Source organism: Dysidea avara, chromosome 5 (genome assembly GCF_963678975.1).
Source record: "Dysidea avara chromosome 5, odDysAvar1.4, whole genome shotgun sequence".
Lineage (NCBI taxonomy): Eukaryota > Metazoa > Porifera > Demospongiae > Dictyoceratida > Dysideidae > Dysidea > Dysidea avara.
The window spans coordinates 30,538,144-30,553,896 of record NC_089276.1 but is presented as its reverse complement, the minus strand read 5'-3'; the positions used below and the strand labels follow the sequence as shown (position 1 = coordinate 30,553,896).

General features: G+C 39.9%; 1 protein-coding gene across 1 annotated transcript in view; it reads right to left on the bottom strand.

Moving 5' to 3' along the window:
* Positions 1–15,753, bottom strand: part of LOC136255177 (leucine-rich repeat-containing protein 34-like) — a 57,154-nt gene that overhangs the window by 22,044 nt on the left and 19,357 nt on the right. Inside the window, exons 7-8 of the mRNA XM_066047898.1 lie at positions 2,503–2,529; positions 2,135–2,437 (exon numbers count right to left, since the gene is read on the bottom strand). Coding sequence (XP_065903970.1) covers positions 2,135–2,437; positions 2,503–2,529 — 330 coding nt within the window. The remainder of the gene's footprint in view (positions 1–2,134; positions 2,438–2,502; positions 2,530–15,753) is intronic.

The window sequence follows — 15,753 nt, the reverse complement described above, 5'->3', positions numbered from 1 at the left end:
ACCTCTAAAGTAGCAAATATAAATCCTTTACACACCTGCTTGTTTGTCCTTATCTGTATCATGTATTAATTGGTGATAACCGGGTGGCAAAAATTCAAACTATTACTCTTTGGTGAATTTCATGTCATTTGCTACAGCAATTGTACTCTCTAAGGCAGAAAGGCGATTGTAGAGGCAGCATAAAAACTCACTGAGATATCCGTGCAACTGAGTTTGTGGCTAGCTGTAAGTCACAAAAATTTCACTGTATAAACAACAAATTTAGTTCTTAAGTATTTCTTGGGAAAAGGAATCAAACTAACATAGTCATTTTGCACCTACGTATCAATGTCATGCCGCACTTCAGATATGTAGGGTGGGGAAATACAGGGAATTTAACAGTGGGGCTATATATGAAGCTTGTCAAAACCTCACTATGGCCCACTTCCTAAGAGAGGTTTCTATAGGGGATTTGCTTTACCCAGTTGTACCTGGGGACACCAGGAGTGTTATTCACATTGATAGGTGCATTAGTCCATTTCTCCTTTGACAGCGTGTATTAGAATTTTGTCACTTGTGAATGAAATTATAAATTTTGGCTAGTTCTATACACCCATTGTACTAGCAAAATTTACCATTTCAGGGGACAGGTGTATAGAAAACTCCTTTGTGTGGAAAAGGAGTTTCCAAGGAGTTGTGATGTGTGTGGAAAACTCCTTTTTTCAAATCTGGTCACATATTAAAGTAATGAAAAACATCTCAGGTGTTAAAGGATCTATGATAGTAGGACCATGCAACATTGAAACCAGATCAGTACTGCTGACCCTGATGACCCATGCACTGACCTGATGGCAATCAGACTTGGACTTGATCTGGATGTAACCCGGATTAGGCATATGCCAAGAACTATATTATGGGCGATCATACAGTGGCATGGTTCCACATAATTTATGCAGCAAATACAGTAACATTTCATATACTGTACGTAAATGAAAGTGGATTCGTGTAGACCTATGTACAAACTCTCAACACACCATATTATTACATTAGTGTAGCTAATAATACATTAGTGTAGTTCCACATTAGTCTGTGCAACTGACCCTTTTAGGTTCCCAACTAACACCCCGTTCACATTACCCTCTAACCCGGGTAGAGCACGGTATGGCTTGAAACAAGTTGCAGTGTGAATCAATTGAGCCGTGCTGAACTGGGTCCAGCACGGCACGACAAGGAGAGGTGGGCTGGCACAGGTTGGCCCGGGATAGCGTACAGTGTGAATGTATTCCGAGCTGGCCAACTCAGATTACCAATTCTGTTGGCCACACAGCAAGTATATTCTATGCTCTAAAACCATTTTTTTCAAATGGCTACGATGTTCCATTGTAGTTCTGGTAGCTAGATTTTGTAACAGTCACGCTTGAACGATGCGTTAATATTCCTGGTGAAAGGAGCACCCAATAGCTTAAGCATGGCGTCTATAACATTGTACAACTTACTTCAGCTGGTTCTATGCTTCCTCGCTACAATTCTAGTACCTTTTTTTAAAGTACCTAAATAGTCAAAAGCTTGTGCGCTTGTCTTAGCAAATTATTTTTCGGTGCTCACACTATTGAGCTCGTGTCAGTTGCAGTAGTGTGAACAAATTCCAACCCAAGTTCAATAACCTGATTTGAAAATACTCTGGCTAACCCGGGATAGTGTGAACGGGGTGTAAAAGGGGTCAACTAACCAGGCCAGCTAAACAACATACAGTATCCTTAAAATCTGACGAAAAATGGTCTGCTGCAAAATTAGTTTCTGCAATATTGAGTCTATACAATAGACTAGAGACCATGACTTTTATAATACATAATAACAATCGATTAGTGAGCATGGATCATTGTAAGCCTTGGGTACAGTGTATATGCCCAAAACACAAAAAATCATGCAAAGAAAGCAAGTTTGTAAAGTGGGTTGCAGCCTTAAAAACTTGGTTAATACAGAATCGATGGCTGAGATGAAGCTGTCAAAGCTAAAACTGATTAGCATCAAATTCATTGCAGCTATTGCTTGGCTACCACCTTTGATTTTACAACTTTTATAACCCAAGTATTCTAAAAGGCTGCACCTTTCACATTGATATTATGTTTTATCATGTAAGGAATGTTCAACAAACCTGATGTTCCACTAGAAAATTGAGTCAGTTCTTTCAAAATCTCTTCTCTTGCTCTTGAAAGCTTTTTAACTTTTCCAATTGCTTTCAACAGTGTTACCCAAGTTTTGGGACCAGCACCTGCCCCATTATTTGTTGATAGCCAGTCTTCAAAAAGTCCTTTGCAGCTTTCTTCTGGATCTTTTTTGTGTTTTGCTTCTATACCATTTACAGTGGTAATCTTATAGTACATAGCAAAAGCAACATCTCTCCAGTGTGCATGAACCCTCGGAACTACAATGTGATGCAGATCAATGATTTCTGGTTCTATAAGATTGATATCACCAACACAGGTTAAATGGTTTTTTATTGGAATACACTAGCCAACTCACCAGAATTCAATTGCACCTCAGGTACTTCTTGTTGCATTGGTGATTGAGGTGCCAGATTATGCAAAAAAAAAGAAAGAACTGTTGAATACATAGTAATCATTTAGTAAAAATAATATGCATAGGCTATAATTAGCAATACATCTAAGTAGAATTAAAGCCAGGCATGCACTCATGCACAGGTCTCCACATTGCAATGTCTAATGTATGAAGAGATACATGCATGCATTAACAAGAAATAGAGGTGGTATATCATATATCAAAAACATAGCAGTCCTAGAAGGAAGTATATTTTTGTTTTGATATACAGTATGTATACACAAGGTTATAGTTTGCTTTCATCATCTTTGTTGAATGTTACATTTTCAGTTAATACAATGCACATAAATGTCTTATGAGGCCTAATCTTGAATACACCCATTCTGTTTGATCTCTGTTTACCACTACTAACATTGCTATAATTGAACCAGTCACTCCAGTCTAGACAGCAGTTCTTATCGCTATCAATCTTGCATGATATTTGGAAAGGTTGTATTATAACTAGAATAAACTTTAGTAACTACATTGAGTTCAATAAACTATATATGCACAAGGTTGCACTCCTTAACTGTATCTAATCAAAAACAGCCAAGCTGTAAAAAAAGGAGTGCGGCGCTTGAAAAGGCTATGGTGAAAAAAGATGTGAAATCCAAGGTGGCGGCCAAGAAATGGCTGTGATGGTAGGTTAATGGTAAAAATTTTAATGACAACAATTCAGGTGAATTTAGTCAGTGCCGCTTGGTCAATTGGCACAAAATTCACCTGAATTGTCGTTATTAAAATTTTTACCATTAACCTACCATCACAGCCATTTCTTGGCCGCCACCTTGGATTTCACATCTTTTTTCACCATAGCCTTTTCAAGGGCCGCACTCCTTTTTTTTACAGCTTGACTGTTTTTGATTAGATTTCACTTCTTTTTGTATTTGTATACCCCAAAGCCAGCCTATGGCCAGCTTTGGGGCTTTTTAACCTATATATTTTTCTTTACCACAGGAAAAAGAAAAAGATGAAGCAGATTTTATAAACACTTTAACTCATTCTGATTTATCAGTAAATGTACAAATTATATATATAATGCATATATCAAGAGTTCATAATATAAAAAGAGAGCATATCAAGACACACGGTAGTGTGTCGTGCGGCCCAAGAAGCCGGCGCGTAACACCCGTGAGTATATTGACAGGAAGAAAGAAAACGCAATTTTCGCACCTCCGTAGCTCTGTGCTTCCTTGATGAAACAAGACGATTTTTGCTGTGGACATGCCCCCCAACTGCAGCACTCTACATTCCAAATTTGAGCGAAATCGCTTCGCGCGTTCCCGAGATATGCGACTTCAAAAATTGGCTGAGTTTCTTCGTTTTTTTTTTCTTCTTCTTCTTCTTCTTCTTCTTCTTATTTTTCTTTTTCTTGTCGCACACTTACAAAAACTGCTATAAAACTCGAACGCGTTATCCGATTGCCTTGAAATTTGGCACACAGAAGGGGGGTATAAAGGCGCATCTCGGTACCAACTTTGGCTGGAATACCATAAACAGACAAAGAGTTATGAGCGATTATGCACGAAAAATAACACCAATATGTTGTCACGCCTACAGGGTAAACCGCGTATGGGAAGAAGCTGAAAATCGGTGGGTGAATAGGTTAACTATTGAACCTCAAACCTTTTGTGGTTTGAAAGAAATCGAGCTAAAAACCAGGAAGATACAGCGAAAAAATCAACAGTGTGTAACAATTACGCAATCGAGATTAGCTAATTTTTAATATTTTTATTTTATTATTATTATTATTATTATGCTTGCCACGCCTACCAGGTAAACCGCTTGGGGTAATGCTTTCAAAATCGCTGTACAGATGGAGTTATCATCTTAGAAAGGCTCTTCAATGGTGTAGAAGAATCAGACTTAAATCCACGGAGTTATAACACGAAATCCAACTTGGTGTAGCAAGTGCGAGATCGAGATACTCTAATAGAGCAGTCATCCTAATAGAGCAGTCACCCTGAACAGAATTAAAGAGATCAGTTAGAAATAAGTAACCTGTATAGAGATCAGCTACAAACAAATCACCCTGTAGAGAGTTCAGCTACAAACAATTCACCCTGTTAAAACATCAGTTAGAAGAAGATTTCTTGTAGAGAGTTCAAATACAAACAAATCACCCTGTTGAAAGATCAGCTAGAAGATGTCACCTTGTAGATAGTTCAGTTACAAAGAAACCACCATGTAGAGAATTCAGCTACAAACTAGTGACCCTGTAGATACATCAGCTAGAAGAAGTTACCTTGTAGAGAGTTCAGCTACAAAGAAACCATTCTGTAAAGAGCTCAGCTGCAAACAAATCACCTATACAGAATTCAGCTACAAACAAATCACCCTGTAGAGAGATCAGCTAGAAGAAGTTACCTTGTAGATAGTTCAGCTACAAACAAATCATCCTGTAGAGAGATCAGCTAGAAGAAGTTACCTTGTAGATAGTTCAGCTACAAACAATTCACCCTGTACAGAGCTCAGTTAAAAGAGGTTTCCTTGTAAAAAGTTCAGCTACAAACAAATCACCCTGTAGAGAGATAAGTAAGAAGAAGTTATCTTGTAGATCGTTCTGCTACAAACAATTCACCCTGTAAAGAGATCAGCTAGAAGAAGTTACCTTGTAGAGAGTTCAGCTACAAAGAAACCATCATGTAGAGAATTCAGCCGCAAACAAATCATGTATAGAGAGTTCAGCTACAAACAAATCTCCCTGTAGAGAGATCAGCTAGAAGAAGTTTCCTTGTAGAGAGTTCTGCTACAAACAAATCACCCCGTAGAAAGATCAGCTAGAAGAAATCACCTCATAGAGAGTTCAGCTTCAAAGAAACACTCATGTGAGAGTTCAGGTACAAACAAATTGTCCTGTAGAGAGATCAGCTAGAAGAAGTTACCTTGTAGAGAGTTCAGCTACAAAGAAACCATCATGTAGATAGTTCAGGTACAAACAAATCACCCTGTAGAAAGATCAGCTATAGAAGAAATCACCTTGTAGAGAGTTCAGCTACAAAGAATCTATCGTGTAGAGAGTTTAACTACAAACAAATCACCCTGTAGAAAGATCAGCTATAGAAGAAATCACCTTGTAGAGAGTTCAGCTACAAAGAAACCATCATGTAGAGAGTTCAGCTACAAACAAATCGGCCTGTAGAGAGATCAGCTAGAAGAAATTACCTTGTAGAGAGTTCAGCTACAAAGAAACAATCATGTAGAGAGTTCAGCTGCAAACAAATCACCTGTAGAGAGTTCAGCTAGAAACAAGTCACCCTGTAGAGAGATCAGCTAGAAACAAGTCACCTTGTAGAGAGTTCAGCTAGAAGAAGTAACATTGTAGAGCTACAAAGAAGCTACCATGTAGAGTTCAGCTGCAAACAAATCACCCTGTAGAGAACTCAGCTACAAACAAATCGCCCTGTAGAAAGATTAGCTAGAAGAAGTTACTTTATAGGGAGTTCAGCTATGAACAGATCACCCTGTAGAGAGTTCAGCTACAAACAAATCACCCTGTAGAGAGTTAAGTTACAAAGAAACCACCATGTAGAGAGTTCAGCTGCAAAAAAAATCAATCACTCTGTAGAGAGTTCAGCTAGAAGAAGTCACCTTGTAGAGAGTTAAGCTGCAAATAAATCACCCTGTAGAGAATTCAGCTACAAACAAATCACCCTGTAGAAAGATCAGCTAGAAGAAGTTACCTTGTAGAGAGTTCAGCTACAAAGAAACCACCATGTAGAGAGTTCAGCTGCAAACAAATCACCTGTAGAGAATTCAGCTAGAAACAAGTCACCCTGTAGAGAGATCAGCTAGAAACAAGTCACCCTGTAGAGAGTTCAGCTAGAAGAAGTCACATTGTAGAGAGTTCAGCTACAAAGAAACTACCACGTAGAGAATCCAGCTGCAAACAAATCATCCTGTAGAGAGTTCAGCTAGAAGAAGTCACCTTTTAGAGAGTTCAGCTACAAAGCAACCACCATGTAAAGAGTTCAGCTGCAAAAAACTCAATCACCTTGTAGAAAGATCGGCTAGAAGAAGTTACCTTGTAGAGAGTTCAGCTACAAAGAAACCACCATGTAGAGAGTTCAGCTGCAAACAAATCACCTGTAGAGAGTTCAGCTAGAAACAAGTCACCCTGTAGAGAGTTCAGCTAGAAGAAGTCACATTGTAGAGAGTTCAGCTACAATGAAACTCCCATGTAGAGAGTTCAGCTGCAAACAAATCACCCTGTAGAGAACTCAGCTACAAACAAATATGCAGTGAAAAAGATCAGCTAGAAGAAGTTACCTTGTAGAGAGTTCAGCTACAACGAAACCACCATGTAGAGAGTTCACAAACAAATCACCTGTAGAGAGTTCAGCTAGAAACAAGTCACCCTGTAGAGAGATCAGCTAGAAACAAGTCACCTTGTAGAGAGTTCAGCTAGAAGAAGTCACATTGTAGAGAGTTCAGCTACAAAGAAACCACCATTTAGAGAGTTCAGCTGCAAACAAATCACCCAGTAGAAAGTTCAGCTATGAACAGATCACCCTGTTGAGAGTTCAGTTAGAAACAAGGAATCCTGTAGAGAAATCACCTAGAAGTATCGCCTTGTAGAGTTCAGCTACAAACAAATCACCTGTAGAGAGTTCAGCTACAAACAAATCACCCTGTAGAGAGATCAGCTAGAAGAAGTTACCTTGTAGGGATTTCAGCTACAAACAAATCACCCTGTAGAGAGTTCAGCTACAAAGAAACTATTCTGTAAAGAGCTCAGCTGCAAACAAATCACTTGTACAGAATTCAGCTACAAACAAATCGCCCTGTAGAGAGATCAGCTAGAAGAATTACCTTGTAGATAGTTCAGCTACAAACAAATCACCCTGTAGAAAGATCAGTTAGAAGAACTTACCTTGGAGAAAGTTCAGCTACAAAGAGAACCATTTTGTAAAGAGCTCAGCTGCAAACAAATCACCTGTACAGAATTCAACTACGAACAAATCACCCTGTAGAGATCAGCTATAAGAAGTTACCTTGTAGATAGTTCAGCTACAAACAAATCTCCCTGTAGAGAGATCAGCTAGAAGAAATTACCTTGTAGAGAGTTCAGCTACAAAGAAACCACCATGTAGAGAGTTCAGCTGCAAAGAAATCACCCTGTAGAAAATTCTGCCAGAAACAAATTGCCCTGTAGAAAGATCAGTTAGAAGAAGTTACCTTTTAGAGAGTTCAGCTACAAAGAAACCATTCTGTAAAGAGCTCAGCTGCAAACAAATCACCTATACAGAATTCAGCTACAAACACATCACCCTGTAGAGAGATCAGCTAGAAGAAGTTACCTTGTAGATCGTTCAGCTACAAACAATTCACCCTGTAGAGAGAGCAATTAGAAGAAGTCACCTTGTAGAGTGTTCAGTTACAAAGAAACCACCATGGAGATTTCTGTAATCAATATATGTGACCGGATTTGCGAAAAGGGGTCTTCCACACACATCCAATTCCGTAAATGTTGGAGACCATAACTCAGTGTTCAAGTAACATAATTATTAACCTGAACATTTCACCATGTATTCAGCTATAGTGGTGCTCACCACTGCCCAAATATCAAGGCAATAGCTCTTTCCAATCTGAAGTTATCAATTGTCAAAGTTGGCAAATTGGACCCCTTTTCGCAAATCCGGTCACATATGTATTATACAGTATATATAATTTGTACATTTACTGATAAAATATTTAAAGTACATCTACTTCATCTTTTCTTCTTCCTGTAGTAAAGAAAAAAACATAGGTTAAAAAAGTCCCAAAGCTGGCCATAGGCCGGCTTTGGGGTATACAAATACAAAAAGAAATGAAATCTAATCCAAAACAGCCAAGCTGTAAAAAAAGTGTGCGGCCCTCAGAAAGGCTATGGTGAAAAAAGATGTGAAATCCAAGGTGGCGGCCAAGAAATGGCTGTGATGGTAGGTTAGTGGTAAAATTTTAATAATGACAATTCAGGTGAATTTTTGTGCCGCTTCACAAAAATTCACCTGAATTGTCGTTATTAAAATTTTTACCACTAACCTACCATCACAGCCATTTCTTGGCCGCCACCTTGGATTTCACATCTTTTTTCACCATAGCCTTTCTGAGGGCCGCACACTTTTTTTACAGCTTGGCTGTTTTGGATTAGATATTTATTACATGTCAATTAATCCCCACAGGATAATTTGCAGCTGATCTCTCTACTGGGTGACTTGAAATGTAGCTGAAATCTCTACAGGGTGATCTGCTTGTACGTAGATGAACTCTTTACAGGATTCTCTCTACAGGGTGACTTGACTCTAGCTGAACTCTCTGCAGGGTTATCTGTTTGTAGTTGAATTCTCTACAGGGTGATTTGTTTGCAGCTGAACTCTCTACAAGGTAACTTCTTCTAGCTGATCTGTCTACAGGGTGACTTGTTTCTAGCTGGTCTCTCTACAGGACGATTTGTTTGTAGCTGAATTCTCTACAGGGTGATGTGTTTGCAGCTGAACTCTCTACATGGTGGTTGCTTTGTAGCTGAACTCTCTAAAAGGTGACTTCTTCTAGCTGAACTCTCTACAGTGTGATCTTTTCATAGCTGAACTCTCAACAGGATGATTTGTTTGCAGCTGAACTCTCTACATGATGATTTCTTTGTAGCTGAACTCTCTACAGGGTGATTTCTTTGTAGCTGAACTCCCTACAAGGTAACTTCTTCTAGCTGATCTATCTACAGGGCGATTTGTTTGTAGCTGAACTCTCTACAGGTGATTTGTTTGTAGCTGAACTCTCTACAAGGTGATCCTTCTAGGTGATCTCTCAACAGGATGACTTGTTTCTAACTGAACTCTCAACAGGGTGATCTGTTCATAGCTGAACTTTCTACTGGGTGATTTGTTTGCAGCTAAACTCTCTACATGGTGGTTTCTTTGTAGCTGAACTCTCTACAAGGTAACTTATACTACCTGATCTCTCTACAATGCGACTTGTTTCCAGCTGATCTGTGATTTGTTTGTATCTGAACTCTGTACAGGCTGATTTGTTTGCAGCTGAACTCTCTACATGGCGGTTTCCTTGTAGCTGAACTCTCTACATGGTGACTTCTTCTAGATGATCTCTCTACAGGGTGACTTGTTTCTAGCTGAACTCTCTACAGGTGATTTGTTTGCAGCTGAACTCTCTACGTGGTGGTTACTTTGTAGCTGAACTCTCTACAAGGTAACTTGTTTCTAGCTGAACTCTCTACAGGTGATTTGTTTGCAGCTGAATGCTCTACATGGTGGTTTCTTTGCAGCTGAACTCTCTACAAGGTAACTTCTTCCAGCTGATCTTTCTACAGGGTGATTTGTTTGTAGCTGAATTCTCTACAGGGTGACTTATTTGCAGCTGAACTCTCTACATGGTGGTTTCTTTATAACTGAACTCTCTACAGGGTGATTTGTTTGTAGCTGAACTCTCTACAGGGTGATCTGTTCGTAGCTGAACTCCCTACAAGGTAACTTCTTCTAGCTGATTTTTCTACAGGGCGATTTGTTCGTAGCTGATTTCTCTACAGGGTGATTTTTTTGCAGCTGAACTCTCTACATGGTGGTTTCTTTAACTGAACTCTCTACAGGGTGATTTGTTTGTAGCTGAACTCTCTACAGGGTGATCTGTTCGTAGCTGAACTCCCTACAAGGTAACTTCTTCTAGCTGATCTTTCTACAGGGCGATTTGTTCGTAGCTGAGTTCTCTACAGGGTGATTTGTTTGCAGCTGAACTCTCTACATGGTAGTTTCTTTGTAGCTGAACTCTCTACAATGTGACTTCTTCTAGCTGAACTCTCTACAGGATGACTTGTTTCTAGCTGATCTCTCTACAGGGTGACTTGTTTCTAGCTGAACTCTCTACAGGGTGACTTGTTTGTAGCTGACCTCTCTACAAGGTTATCATTCTAGCTGATCTCTCTACCGGATGACTTGTTTCTAGCTGATCTTTCTACAGGGTGACGTGTTTGTAGCTGAACTCTCTACAGGGCGATTTGTTTGTAGCTGAATTTTCTATAGGGCGATTTGATTGCAGCTGAACTCTCTACATGGTAGTTTCTTTGTAGCTGAACTATAATAATAATAATAATAATAATACTTTCTACAATGTAACTTCTAGCTGAACTCTCTACAGGATGACTTGTTTCTAGCTGATCTCTCTACAGGGTGACTTGTTTTTAGCTGAACTCTCTACAGGGTGATTTGTTTGTAGCTGAACTCTCTACAAGGTAACTTCTTCTAGCTGATCTTTCTACAGGGTGATTTGTTTGTAGCTGATCTCTGTACAGGGTGACTTGTTCCTAGCTGATCTCTGAACAGGGTGACTTGTTCCTAGCTGAATTCTCTACAGGTTATTCTTTGTAACTGAACTCTCTACAAGGTAACTTCTTCTAGCTGATCTCTCTACAGGGCAATTTGTTTGAGCTGTACTCTCTACATGATGGTTTCTTTGTAGCTGAACTCTCTATTAGGTACCTTCTTCTGGCTGATCTGACTACAGGGTGACTTGTTTGTAGCTGAATTCCCTATGCAATGTAATATAATTGAGTAAATTATAAATGCAGCTGAATGCTTTATTAGGGTGACTGTTCTATTAGAGTATCTCGATCTCGCATTTGTTACACGTAGTTGCGTTTCGAATCATAACTCAGTGGTTTGTAATCCGATTCTTCTGTACTACTGCAAGGACTTTCTATGATGAGTATTCCAGCTACATACTGATTTGCAGCTCATTGCTCTAAGCGGTTTGCCTGATAGACACGAAAACTTATAGTATTTTTATTCATAAAAATCGATCGCGTAATTTTGACACAGGTCGGGTTTTGTGTCATATCTCCGTGGTCTTTATCCCGATTCCTTTCAAACCACAAAAAGGCACTCCTACGATGGTTGCTCCATCTACATGGCAATTTTCAACTGATTCCTCAAAGGAGTTTACCCTGTAGGCGTGACAGACCTTCGACCTTATTTTACGCAAATAATCGGTCATAACTCCGTGAATGTTCATCGGATTCCTACCAAAGTTGGTACAGAGATCCGCCTTAATGAGCCCTTTAAGTGTGCCAAATTTCAGCCCGATCCGAGCACGAATTCGTGTTTTATGGCGGATTTTGCGAAATGTGCGAAATGAAGAAGTAGAAGAAGAAAAAACGAAGAAATTAAAACGAAAGTTTGTTCGCTCGTATCTCGGAAATGGCTGGAGCCATTTTCTTCAAATTTGGTGTGTAGACTCCCCTTGCTGGTCGGCACCTCTCTAGCAAGTTTGGTTCCAATCGGATAAGGGATCACAGAGCTACATAGGTGTGAAAATTGCGTTTTCTTTCTTCCTGTTAATATACTCACGGGTGGCACGCCGGCTTCTTGGGCCGCACGACACACTACCGTGTGTCTTGATTTGGCGATTTTGCACACTTCCTTTTAAGCTAGCTACATGTGCTAATTACTCACAGCTTGTGTCAACAACTGGTAACCGCAGTTGTACTCTTGTGTCATTCTTTAAGCCGCACCCTTAGAGGACAAATTATGTGGGGGCGACTAATTTCAAAACGAAGGATGGTATGCAGCACCATAGATTATATCTATGGACTATAATCTATGGCAGCACACTTCTTGGTGGCTATATGTACTGATTAACTACATAGAGCGCCAGTTCATCAATACTCAGTGACCGCAGTTGTGCTCTGCGTCATTCTTTAAATTCCGAGTAAAATTCTTAGATAGCAAATGACGTGGGGGCGACTAAATTCAAATTTCAAACTAGCCATTCTCGAAAACAAATGTTTCAATCTGAACGAAACTTTCAGAACAGTTTAAAGACACATTGCCCTACATGCCAAGCGAGTATTGCGGAAAACAACAATCTGGGATTTGTATTTGGCCTCTAGGTCGACTGAGGATGACTGAAACTTCATTTGGTGCTGAAATCACGACTGTAGGGTAATCATGTATGGTGAAATCGATGATGTGAATCTTGAGGTGATTGAGTGAATACTGAAGCGATAACAGGGCGATGAATGTTCGGAATGCACAAAGGAATGCAAGGCATACACCTGCGGTTGCGTCTAACCGCATGCGATTTAAAAAAAAAAAAAATGAAACTTCCCCTTTGATGTCGGCAACCTCGATCACGAAACAATCGGCATGGATTTGCTTCACTGCTTGTGTGGTAGTTACTAGTGACACGATGAGTTCAACTCCAGAGTTTCAGAGGGATAGCGTAAGTGACGGGTGGATTACAGGAAGGCCGAATTTGACAACGTTCGTTCTTGTAAAATCCTCACGTAGTGGTCGCATCATTTAATGTCTGCGGCGCGCGTTTCTGCTTTACTGGCCGCGCGACTCACTACCGTGAGTCTTGATATTAAGTTAAGTAGGTAAGGCAATAAATTATTTACCTATTTAAATCTAGTTGTCTTCTTTGTGTTGTTCTGTGGTCTGCTCAATGGGATGGGTAGAAATACACATCCATGCATTTCCCAAATAATTATCATGAACTGCTTCATAATGGAGATCGCACATGTTTTCTGCCAAACTCCTAATAGAACACACTCCTAAACATCACCTTAGGAAGCTCCCCCAACCACAAAAGAAGCCTTAGAAGTTAATTTTGGAAGAAGTACAGGTTTACTAGAAATATGAGGTCAAAAGGAACCACTAAAAGTATTTTTTTAAATATCTGAAATATGCAATTTTGCATAGGCTGATACCAGAAACTGGAATCATGCATTCACACTGTATTCAGAAGTACAGAAAACCAATGGTCAAATAGAAGAAAACAGTTATAAGTGCACTTTATAGTTATAAACTGTATATTGCAAAGAAAGTGAGGCATATAAGTTTGAATTTTTGTACCAAGATCGAGATACCCTAATAGAGCAGTCAGTACCCTAATGGAACAGTCACAATTCTTATAATGTCATCAATTTATAAATTATAACAATACTTAATTTAGCTAGTACACTTTACCATCAAACAGCTTTTATCTCAGGTAGCTAGGCTAACTAATTTTTAATATACTCTGCAAAGCATACACTTTGTTAGCTAGTTGTTATCAAAAATGCTCCCAAACTGAAACCTTAAGGAGACCTAATTTTAAAGATTTGCTCAGAAGATATCCTTAGAACAGCTATACTGGCCAAACAAAGTGATACAAATGAATATAACTTCTGTATTAGAATTCTTTCCTTATCTTCTTAGTGGAACACTGTTTTATTTTAGAACTTCATGCCTCCCTTCACAGTGTCTCCTAGATCCACCTATGCCATTTTGTCATAATAGAGATCTCCTATGTTTTTTTGCCAAAATCCAAATAGAACACACACCTAAATACCACCTTAGATAGCTCCCTAACCACAAAAGAAGCCTTAAAAGTAAATTCCCTAACCACAAAAGAAGACATAGAAGTAAAATTGGAAGAGGTATAGGCCCACTAGTAAATAATGACAAAGATACTTTTTCAGGAACTGAAATTATTATGCAATTTTGTTCTGGCATCATATTCTTCTTCTTATTATCAAGACACACGGTAGTGTGTCGTGCGGCCCAAGAAGCCGGCGTGTAACACCGGTGAGTATATTGACAGGAAGAAAGAAAATGCAATTTTCGCACCTCCGTAGCTCTGTGCTGCCTTGATGAAACACGACTATTTTTGCTGTGGACATTCCCTCCAACTTCAGCACCCCACATTCCACATTTGAGCGAAATCGCTTCAAGCATTCCCGAGATATGCGACTTCAAAAATTGGCTTAGTTTCTTCGGGTTTTTTTCTTCTTATTTTTCTTCCTCTTTTCGCACTTACAAAAACTGCTATAAAACGCGAACGTCATATCCGATCGCCTTGAAATTCGGCACACAGAAGGGGGTATAAAGGCGCATCTCTGTACCAACGTTGGCTGGAATACGATAAACGGGTTTCTAGTAAATTGTGGGTTGATTATTGAATGATTTTTCTCTTTCTCACCGTATGGATTTGTCAGCATACTCACTTCATTTTATGGACTTTTAACTTCTCTTCGTGATGGCTGGACTTCCTGGAGGCACCACTGATGTTTCTGATCCGCCTGGGGACTCTGGACGCTCCGTTCAAGTCACGTGTGGCTCAGTGAGTGCCAGCTTGTTTTGTCAGCTCCTGGAGAATGGTAGGAGTCTTTGTATTCGGATTAACTGTAGTGATAATTTAATCTCTCCCTGTGAGTTCGAGCGGCGTGCTGGGCGCGCGGCTACTCGAAACTGGAAAAGGTCAATTAAGTATCTTGGCGCATCCATTGGCGATTATATTCGGGAGTCAGCAGCTGGTAAGCGTTATTGTTTTGTTGTTCCCCATGTTGATGTGTTGTCCACTCCCCCTCCAAGTTTGAATGCTGGTGGTGCGTCTTCTACAGGCACAACCAGCTTACTATCTTCAATAGGGTCTGTTACCCCTTCATCAGCTTTTCCCCCTACTACCACCACAATTCTATCTGACACTAGTTCTGATACTGATTCTACCTTGGTTGTTGAATCACCAACTAATACTCTTAGCCTCATTAGCTCTTCTCCTGGAGTTGTCTGCTGTCCTTTGTGCGACAAAACCACCACTACTGTTTCTTCCCTCTGGCAACATATTAATAGTATTCATATTTCCCGAGGTGTTTTTCCACCAACTTCCTTCTTCCAGAGGTTTGACTGCCTTATCTGCTCTCAGTCATCATGTCGCTTTGCTTATTTGAGCAGATGGTCAGTATGTCAACGTTCTTTAGGTGGGTCCCGTCGGTGTGGTGCCCCTCTTATTGATCCTTCTACTGTGCTGGGTGCTACCAACAGCACCACTACAACTGTTACTATACATTCACATGCTTGTGTCACACCCCCACCACCTGTTTCTGGTTCTAGGCTTAGTTCCCGTCTGACACCTACTGAAATGGTTTCCCTGGCTGTCCGAGCTGCAGCAGATGGCTCTCTTCCTCCTGAATATAAATCTGTCGAGACCCTAATTTTTGATACTCTGATGAGCTCCTTACTCAATTTGAATGTGCATACAGTTCGTTACATTCCCCGTACTGTTCGGCCTCTGTTGGCCTCAGTGCTTAGTAAAGACCTTTGTTTTTCCTTGCAGCATAAATTATGGGGGTTTGTAAGATTGTTGTTGTTTCCAAAACTTGTTCTTTGTTCCCCCCCTCGTGCTGGTAAAAAGAAGCGCTATTTG